Consider the following 10,645-nt stretch of genomic DNA (forward strand, 5'->3'; position numbering starts at 1 on the left):
TTGGCCTCATGAAAGTACTTTTTTTATTTTTATTTTTATTTTTTTATTTTTTTGTCCTGTCCAGCTTCTCAGGCAAATCATATAGTTGATGTAGATGCCCATGTCGGCTGTTCAGATTTACTTTACAAAAGAGAAGTGTAGGATACTTCTCTTGTTGCCTTATTTGTATTTGACTTTATTAAATGTATTTATATTATCATTTAGTGCAGCCGGGCCGGAGCAGGAGGGGATAGAAAGAGAAAAAAAAAGAAGACAGAGGGGGAAATTGTGGGGACAAGAGGGGGATTAGACAGAGAGACAAAAACAACAACAGCAAACAACAACAACAACAATAGAGCAACATCAGCAAATATGACATGTACAAATATGATGGTAAAAGTAATAGCAAATAAGCAGTTAGCGAAAAATAAATAATACAGAAATGACAATGAGCATTATTACACTACAAATGGATCAATACAAATACCAATAGAAATAGCGCTAATGATAATAAACAATACCAATAATTTACCTTTATTATCAACAATACAGTTGTTTAAATGCAACAATACATATACGTAATGATAACTTGAGATACGAAAGAATGCAGAAAAATGGAGGGGGAGAAAGAGAAGCAACCTACATTAACCTTGTAGATTGTTATAGTCACAATAGGTTAAGCTTTGTCAGTGTGCCATGTGTTACACCCAGTTTACCCTAGGGCAACAACGTTAATATATGTTTGATGAACCGTGATTATGTGCATGAGTGTAAGTATGCATATGTACTTGTATATGTACAGAATGTGTATATGTGTTTGTACAGTGAATGTATATGTACTGTATGTGTATGTTTGTATATTGAATGTGCGTGTGGATGTACGAACATTAGGTAGGTAAATATGTACTGTATTTGTGTATGTATGTGGGAGCGTAGGTACCTATGTTCGTATGTGAGCATATGTGAATTTGCATGTACAATACATTCGACTCCCAGAGTGCGTGGGAGCCAGAGCACGGCCCCATCACCCCCGAGAGCCCAACCCACAAACAGTAGGCGTGGTGCCCAGGGAACCAGGGACCACCGCCCCCACGCAGCCAAGCCGGCCAGCGACAGGAACCCCAGAGCCCGACCCACCGTACCGCCCACAAGGGCCAGCAGCAGGCCGCAGACAGACGCACCCGGCAGAGGACAGGGCACGAGAAAAGCAGGGGACAGCCAGACCCCAAGCCAGTGAGAGACCACACCCCACACGGGCAGAAAGGCGAGACGCCCCGCCCGAGGGACCCAGAGACTCCCCGCAACCGGACGGGAAGACCGCCCCCGCCCCACCGGCAACCGGGCCCCCACGAGCCCACCCCCCGCCCCCGGAGAGCGCGGCGAGGCCAGCCCCCGGCCACCCCACCCAAATCGGCCGCCGCAGGACCACCCAGGCACAGGGCCACGGGAACCACCCACCCCACCCGCAGGGACCCCAACGATGGAGATGGAACAACCAGCAACCGCCCCGCCGAGCTCCCCCCCTGAAGGAGGGGAAAATTAAAAAAATAATATTAATAAAATATATTAAAAAATAAATAAATAAATAAATTAATTAATTAAAAAAAAGAAAGAAATGAAAGTACTTTTATTCAGTACCAGTTGCATTTGTGAAAGAAAAAAAAATCCCATAGAAAATGTTAAAAAATCTAAATAATAGGAACTGTGCCATGGTATAAAGTATACTTTTACATAAACTGTTTTTAAGTAATATTTTCAGACGTAAGTATAAAAATAAGTTAAGCACTCTGCTCACCTTTTGATGACGAGCATAAATGATGTGACGAAGGAAACAATTTGTGAAGTGAATTATATTTATATAGCGCTTTTTCTCTAGTGACTCAAAGTGCTTTACATAGTGAAACCCAATATCTAAGTTACATTTAAACCCGTGTGGATGGCACTGGGAGCAGGTGGGTAAAGTGTCTTGCCCAAGGACACAATGGAAGTGACTAGGATGGCGGAAGCGGGGATCGAACCTGGAACCCTGAAGTTGCTGGCACGGCCACTCTACCAACCGAGCTATACCGCCCCATTTGTCCTTGTGCCTCACATCTAGGTCTCATAATTGTTCAAATAAGCATATATCAAGACTTAATCATTTGCATACTCGCCACATAGCCTCCTTTTCCTAGATTTACGAACACCCCCCTCTATTATCAAACTTTTTGGTTTACGCCTTTCAGATGGCGCCAAATTTGCTTCTGTGTGCGAACCATGTATGAACGCTTCATTCATTCATGTTGCGTCTCGCTGGCAGCCATTCTGTGCTTTTTTTCGTATTGAAGAGATCGAGGAAAGCAAGTTTTTAATTGTGACGAGAACCAACTTTTCTGGAAAAAGATGCGAAAGTGAATTTGTATCACAGCGGAGGAGAATACTCGTTCCCCCTCTATCTTCTAATTTCTTTCCTCTCCTGAGCGGCACTTTTGCCGATGTTAATTTACTGTAAGTAGATTCTAATTTTTAAAATATTATTGTCGCAATATGGTTGTTAAAGTTAAGGATTTTAGTGATTTCTGATCGTTAGTGAGGGCACCAAAGGGACTGCAGTTTGTGTGTGCATGTTGTCGTCATAGAAAGTTGATTCATCACCTCCTTAAGTTTGCATGATACTGTATAGCACTTTCAGGGTTCTTAAAAACCTTGAAAATGGTGCTTAAAAACCTTGAAAATGCTTGGATTTTAATGTTGTGTTTTCAAGGTTTGAAAAATGCTTGAGTTTTGGGTGAAGTGCTTGTAAATGTTCATCATATTTCTCTGCAGTCTGTCTGACTCAATAGGCTAATTATAAAATGGAAAACAATAAAATAAGTTTCCTTAAAAATGAAAGCTACACGCCTGATCTTACATTAGCCCTTACATTAGGTTGTTGTCATGCCAGAGCTGTATGTGTCGCCCCCAAGAGGACAGTGGTGCATCGGTCCATCATGCCAGGAGGTTGTCGTTTTAATGAACATCCATCCATTCATTTTCTACCGCTTATTCCCTTTTGGGGTCGCGGGGGGCGCTGGAGCCTATCTCAGCTACAATCGGGCGGAAGGTGGACAAGTCGCCTCCTCATCGCAGGGCCAACACAGATAGACAACTTTCACACTCACATTCACACACTAGGGCCAATTTAGTGTTGCCAATCAACCTATCCCCAGGTGCATGTCTTTGGAAGTGGGAGGAAGCCGGAGTACCCGGAGGGAACCCACGCAGTCACGGGGAGAACATGCAAACTCCACACAGAAAGATCCCGAGCCCGGGATTGAACCCAAGACTACTCAGGACCTTCGTATTGTGAGGCAGATGCACTAACCCCTCTCCCACCGTGCTGCCGTTTTAATGAACATTGGATGGAAATTATTAGTCCATTATTGGACTTGTTTGTACTGTGAAGGTCATGTAATGTATCATTTGTAACCTTTTTCACAACTTAGAGCTGAGTTAATATGAATGATTGTGTAGTTTTTACACAACATGGTTGTATGCATTTCTTGCTCTTTTATTTTCGTTGTCTACTTAACTTGTCTGGCTACCTCAGTGAAAGCAAAAAAAAGTTAACTTTTGTCTTTTTGTGAATTTCTTTTCATAGCCACAGTTATAAGGCTAGACATGCTTAATGACAGGTGACTGAGGTGTTGTGAAACAAACAAAATATTTTCTTTTAATTTATTATCCAGTTTTGTTAATAAATGAGTGCAATTGACATTTTGAGGGTGCGTGTAATCTAAGTTAAAGTACCAATGATTGTCACACACACACTAAGTGTGGCAAAATTATTCTCTGCATTTGTCCCATCCCCTTGTTCACCCCCTGGGAGGTGAGGGGAGCAGTGAGCAGCAGCTGCGGCCGCGCCCGGGAATAATTTTTAGTGATTTAACCCCCAATTCCAACCCTTGATGCTGAGGGCCAAGCAGGGAGGTAATGGGTTCCATTTTTATAGTCTTTGATATGACTCGGCCGGGGTTTGAACTCAGAACCTACCGATCAATATTATTCTTCGAGGGCAATACATCCGACACTGATTGTTATTACTCCGGTACTCTTGTCTTGTTCTGTATATTGTACAGTATTTTGTATATTGTAGAGGATTGCTTATTATTTATTGGATAGTAGTCTGTTTGTTTCAATTCTTATTTTTTAATCTTTATTACTTCTTGTGTAATTTATTTTTATCCCACATTTGTTTCCACTACCGCACCTTAAGTTGGAGTCCTTCATCTCGTTATATGCAAATATAATGATAATAAAAGTCCACTCTATTCTATTCTATCTCAGGGCGGACACTCTAGCCACTAGGCCACTGAGTAGGTTTATATCTCTTTATGCAGTTTACAAGCACAAATACAGTGTGAATCAATTCGCGCTGTTTTATGTCATTGAGTGCTGTAAGTAAGAAAAAGAACAAGAAATGTGAAAAACAACACAAATGGAGACACGTTTGCAAACACCAATGACATTGAATAGTCACACTGCTTCATTTTCTAGGCCCCATTCAGTTAATGATAACTGCTGCTTCAATGTCAGGCTTAGGTTTTAGCAGATTTTTCCTACAGACAGCATTTGGTGAACTCAAACAACAAGGGTATGGATTGATTCACACTGGTTTTCGCCTTTTGAAGGGTACTGGGAAAAACTGGAAAATTGATCTTGAAAGTCCCTTAAAAGGCTAAGTGGCCACATGTGTGGACAGCACCTTTTAGCTATTCTTTCCAAAATAGCGTACACTAGGGATGTCCCGATCCAGGTTTTTGCACTTCCGATCCGATACCGATATTGTTTTTGCACTTCCGATCCGATACCGCCCTATCCGAGCATGTATTAAAGTTTAAAGTTATTTAGCCTACTTAGTTGTCAGAATCATGTTGAAAAGGGTTTTAGTACTCTTGATAACAACTAGCCAGCTGAATTAGGGGAGTTTGAATAATACACAATGGTTGGTAACAAGAAACTGACCTGTTTATTCAAGGATAAACACAAAATAGACAAAATTATACATGACAAACAGAAATGGCATCATTGAACTAGGGCTGGGCGATATGGCCTTTTATTAATATTGCGATATTTTAAGGCCATATTGCGATACACGATATATATCTCGATATTTTGCCTTAGCCTTGAATGAACACTTGATGCATATAATCACAGCAGTATGTTGATTCTATGTGTCTACATTAAAACATTCTTCTTCATACTGCATTAATATATGCTACTTTTAAACTTTCATGCAGAGAAGGAAATCACAACTAAAAAAATCACTATTTTTTTCATACGGTGTTGATCTGGAAATGTTTGCCTCTGCATTTTGATGGTGTGGACGTGTGGCACCGAACGGAGATAAGCGTCTCGGCAGGCGTTACAATATTTGAACAATGATGACGAAAACTGTTTTCTCTGTCGTGTCCGTGTGTCGAAAATTGTTATGCGCTTATTTTTTTATTTTATTTTGTGCGTGGCATAGATTTGCTGTGCGCAATTGCACAGGCGCGCACCTTAGCGGCTGCGCTAGTATCACAGCTAACGTTAGCCATGCTGCTACCTCTCTGCTGGGAGAGGACGTATACGTATGTGACGTATGACGTGACAGTATGTGACGTGTGTAAGAAGGTGCGCTCGCTGTCTGTGAGAGGGAGACACAGAAAAGAGTGAGAAGAGCCTGTCGTGTAATGCCAGCAGCTAAAAGCAACTGCGTGAGAATCCACAGACCTGTGGATGTGTTGAAGGTGTGCTGGAAAATGCGGAACGGAAATTAGGGAGCAGCAGAAAAGTGGAATGTATTATTTAAATCGGTGCGTTGGAAAACACGGACCGGAGTTTTTTTTTTTTAAAACTGGATCTGGATTGGCATTTTCCCATGTCTTGCCGATACGCATTTTTTGGCAAATATCGGCGGCCGATCCGGTCCAAATATTGGATCGGGACATCCCTAGTGTACACTACTGAATTGGGGTCTTATGGCCATTTATGTGGACACTTATACTGCCATCTGGTGGTGTCAGAGGAGTATAACATACAATGGAATTTGGAAAAAAAAGTATAAAAATAAGAATTAGCATGTCACTAAAAATGAAGTACACGTTTGTGTACTTATGGACTAAGTACATCATATCAAAAGATGATTCTTAGTTTTTATTCTAATTAGGGTCCAATAAGCCCAAATAGCAAAGAGAAATAAAAAAAAGCATGAAAACAAACAGCTTGGGCCTTAAGAGGTTAAATAGTGGCCATGGAAAAGGTGTACCAACCCTGACTTTATATTGTGGACAAACGTTCACTAACGTGGACTTTTGTCGAGGCTGGAACTCATTATTCATATTTACATTGCTTCTTTTGGAGAAATTTGCTTCACTATACACACTTTTCGATGTACCAACCCTGTTCAAGAACCGGTTCAGTTCATAAATCGAGGTTCCACTGTACATATTTTCCTCTTTGTTGATGGAATGACACGTTTTCTGCTACTGTATCTTGCTATGTACAGATATCAATTTAAAGTGTACCGTATTTTTCGGACTATAAGTCGCAGTTTTTTTTCATAGTTTGGCCGGGCTCCAGTGCGACTTATATGGTTTTTACCTTTTTTATTATGCATTTTCGGCAGGTGCGACTTATACTCCGAAAAATACGGTATATCGTAGGGGTGTAACGGTACATGTATTTGTATTGAACCGTTTCGGTACGGGGGTTTCGGTTTGGTTCGGAGGTGTACCGAACGAGTTTCCACACGGACATATTAAGTAGCGTAGCGCACGTTGTGTAAACAATGCACACCGAGGCACAACACACGGCATGCTAGCAGCGACCGGGCTAGGACAACATGAGCTGGAAGACCCTCCTGCCTCGTTAAGATCTCCCGTTTGGGAACACTTTGGCTGTGCGATACAACAATGGAGGACGGAGGTTTGCCGACATTGTTCAGCAGCTGCTTCTGACAACACGTCAAACATGCTAACCCATTTGAAGCGTCACCACCGCATTCAAGCAGCCTCTCCTCAGCGAGTCAGGCAGGGCTAAAGCAATAACAAATGTTTTTTATAGCAGCAGATTTAAGTCCATATTGCATTAGAAACTAGATTTTGACCCACTTCTATGGTGGAAGAACAATGAGCCCATACATCCTCTTACTGCTAAGTTAGCCAGGCTGGGGGGGGGGAAGAAAAGTTCATCTGAGGCTGAGTTGACTTGAAACTGTTTAATGTTGCACTTTTTATATGTAGAAGAAAAGTTTTGTCATTTTATTTAATCTGAGCAACAACTTGAGGCAGTTTAATATTGATTAACGTGGACCCCGACTTAAACAAGTTGAAAAACTTATTGGGGTGTGTTGCGTTTTGGACCAGTTGTTCCTCCCAGGGAATTCAAGTCACAAGTCGCTCCCAAGCTCTTTACGACACCAAAAGCTGAGTAGAAAAACCACCAGAGACAGAATAGGTATTTTGTAATATATTTGCAAAGCTTTGCATATACATTGAGACCAGTCCAGCATAGAACATTCAATCAAACCAAAAGACCACAATTGGAAGAAAAACACGAGCTGTTTTGTAATATGATTATGAAATAAAAGAAATAACACTTAAATTCGGATATATGTAAATATCTGCCTCCGACAATTCCCCCTTCAGATCTTCTAAAAAGATCTTTATCACTTGTACAACACTTCTAAAATACGCCCCTCTTTGAGCAAGCTAGTAAAAAATTAAAAGCATAGTTACATGGGAGATAAACGGATGGAATCTATGTCAATGTCGTCATTGTCAGGGAAGGAAACTAGCATTTCTCGAAAAAAAAACACTGCAAACATGGTTGAGAAATTTGTCGGGACGTGGAGGATGGTCTCCAGCGAGAGCTTTGACGACTACATGAAAGCAATCGGTGTTGGTTTCGCCATCCGGCAGGTGGGGAATCAAACCAAGCCCAATTTGAGCGTGACTGTGGACGACAAGGGCAACGACAGCCTGAAGACGCAGAGCGCCTTCAAGACGTCCGAGATCAAGTTCAAGCTGAACGAACCTTTTGACGAGACCACCGCGGATGACAGGAAGACCAAGACCGTGTTCAGCTTGGAAAATGGCAAACTTGTGCAGAAACAAAGCTGGGATGGAAAGGAGACGCGTATCGAGAGGGAAATAACGGATGACAAATTAATAGCCAAGTGCATCATGGGAGATGTGGTGGCGGTGCGGACGTACGTAAAAGAGGCGTAACTCCTCCAGGTGCTGCCGCCAGTGGACGACAGGCTCAGTTTAATGAGATCAATAAAAGTGTTTTTTTTTTTTTTTTGCCCCTAAATCCAAATTGTTTGCATTGGGAATCCTTGAATAAAACCAAAGCGCAACAATTGTTATCATTTAGTGGTCAATTGTACGGAATATGTACTGTACTGTGCAATCTACTAATAAAAGTCTCAATCAATCAATCAAAAAAAGCACTATATATGTAAAAAGGTTTTGTTAAGAAACCATTCTGAGCCTTATCTTATTTAGTTTTTATTTTATATATGTTGACCACATTAACCCTGGCAATGGACCCTGTGTGTATATGTATGCATACCTGCCAACTTTTGAAATCAGAAAAACCTAGTAGCCAGGGTCCAGGGGCCGCAGGCCCCGGTAGGTCCAGGACAAAGTCCTGGTGGGGGGTTCACCCCCCGACGCAAAATGATTATTAGCATTCAGACAGGTTAAAATGTTGCTAAAACCATCACTTTTCTATCAGTCACAGTGACTTTTCAAAACAAAAATATTACAGCAAAAATCATATGGGTTGATTGACATGTTTATTCTGTAAGCTAACTTCAATAGTTTGAAATTATTTTGACAGTTAATGCCAGTTATGCTGTCAACCTTTCACAAGACTTCAATTTGTTAATTGAAAGTATAAACAGTATAAACACTTTTTACAGTAAACAAATGGTAAAACAGTACTAAACAATTCCATTAAAAAAACAATTGGTGTCATTATTAACTTTCTGTCCAAGCTTGTATAATCTACTGCCTTGTTCAATTGTAAAAAATATTCTGTGCCTAAAATTCACATTCCTATCACAATTATCATACTGTAAACATGGTAAGCTAACTTCATTAAAATTAATAGTCCTGTCAATAGCATGGAATTACAATTCAAATGTAGTTTTTTTGTAAGCCTTTCAAAAGAATTCAAAATATAAAAAATTAATGAAAATTAATTTAAGCCATCAGACACTTGAAAAGTGGCACATCACATCTCTAATGTAATCATTTTAACTTTTCAACAGAAATAGCACTGCAAAAATATTAAGGACATACTTCTGTATTTTGGTAGTTATGCTGTCAACATTTAACAAGATTTCTTCAACTTGGACTTGAAAGCATAAATAGTATAAACACTTTTAACAGTATAACAGTGCTAAACAATTCCAATAGATAACATTGGTGTCATTACCTTTTTAAATAAAACTTCGGCATTTATCACATCCAAAGAATCTGTTTGGGCGACGAAAAACGTTGAAAGTTTTCCTCTTGTATCGCTCGCAACGGCATTAGACTTGTGTTTTTTTGTCCCAACGTGGTCTTTTACCTACTCAGTGGCCTAGTGGTTAGAGTGTCCGTCCTGAGATCGGTAGGTTGGGAGTTCAAACCCCGGCCGAGTCATACCAAAGACTATAAAAATGGGACCCATTACCTCCCTGCTTGGCACTCAGCATCAAGGGTTGGAATTGGGGGTTAAATCACCAAAATGATTCCCGGGCGCAGCCACCGCTGCTGCCCACTGCTCCCCTCACCTCCCAGGGGGTGATCAAGGGTGATGGGTCAAATGCAGAGAATAATTTCGCCACACCTAGTGTGTGTGTGACAATCATTGGTACTTTTAACTTTAACTTTAACTTTTTTACATCGCTAATTCCTCCGTGTCCGATCGAAAAATCTTGTCTGCACAAGGTGCAATTCGCGTAGTTTTCACCCTTTTTGGAACGGATAATTATTCCCGGATAGGCTTTTGAATATTCTTCACGGAATGACTGCAGTTTTCTTTTCGGTTTAAGACTCGTTTGCGATTTTTCTCCGGCTGATTCCATGATCGTTCGCTCGTTTGGAAACAATGGCAACTGGTGCCTTGTGCTTGGCAGCGGTGCTATAAATAGCCTCGCGCATGGCATTCGGAATGGCTCGATAGGAAGTTACGAGAAGCAGTGTCGATTGTCATTGTTGTTACGCGATTTCGTGAATAAAACTTAAATTTTTTTATTTTTTTTTAATTAATGAAAAAACTTATTTTTTATCACTACAACCGTAACCCGGAATAGGTTGATGAAAACCGTACTAATTACGGGAAAACCGGAGTAGTTGGCAGGTATGTGTATGTTATTCCATTGTTTACACATTTGGTAAATAAATAACCAAAAAGTGTATATTTTGTTTTCTTACTGTACCGAAAATGAACCAAACCAAGGTACGTACCGAACCGAAATGTTTGTGTACCGTTACACCCCTAGTATATCACATTAATATCTGTAGCAATGCTTGGATTTTTCAAGTGATATCCTTAGATGTTCGTAGGACATGTCAAGCTTCTCCACAGCCAGAGGCTGCGTGGCATTAATAAAACTAAATCGTTCCAAGTTGATAGCAATAAAGCCTGTTTCTACTACTGTTTTAACCAC

General features: G+C 40.7%; 1 protein-coding gene across 1 annotated transcript; it reads left to right on the top strand.

Annotated features, from left to right (window-relative positions):
- The first annotated feature begins 7,771 nt into the window (after positions 1-7,771).
- LOC133624375 (fatty acid-binding protein, heart-like) lies at positions 7,772-8,325 on the top strand. The gene has a single exon (XM_061987863.1). It carries the CDS (start codon positions 7,806-7,808, stop codon positions 8,208-8,210), a length of 405 nt encoding a protein of 134 aa, XP_061843847.1. The 5' UTR covers positions 7,772-7,805; the 3' UTR covers positions 8,211-8,325.
- Positions 8,326-10,645: the final 2,320 nt, after the last annotated feature.

Source organism: Nerophis lumbriciformis, linkage group LG27 (assembly GCF_033978685.3).
Source record: "Nerophis lumbriciformis linkage group LG27, RoL_Nlum_v2.1, whole genome shotgun sequence".
Lineage (NCBI taxonomy): Eukaryota > Metazoa > Chordata > Actinopteri > Syngnathiformes > Syngnathidae > Nerophis > Nerophis lumbriciformis.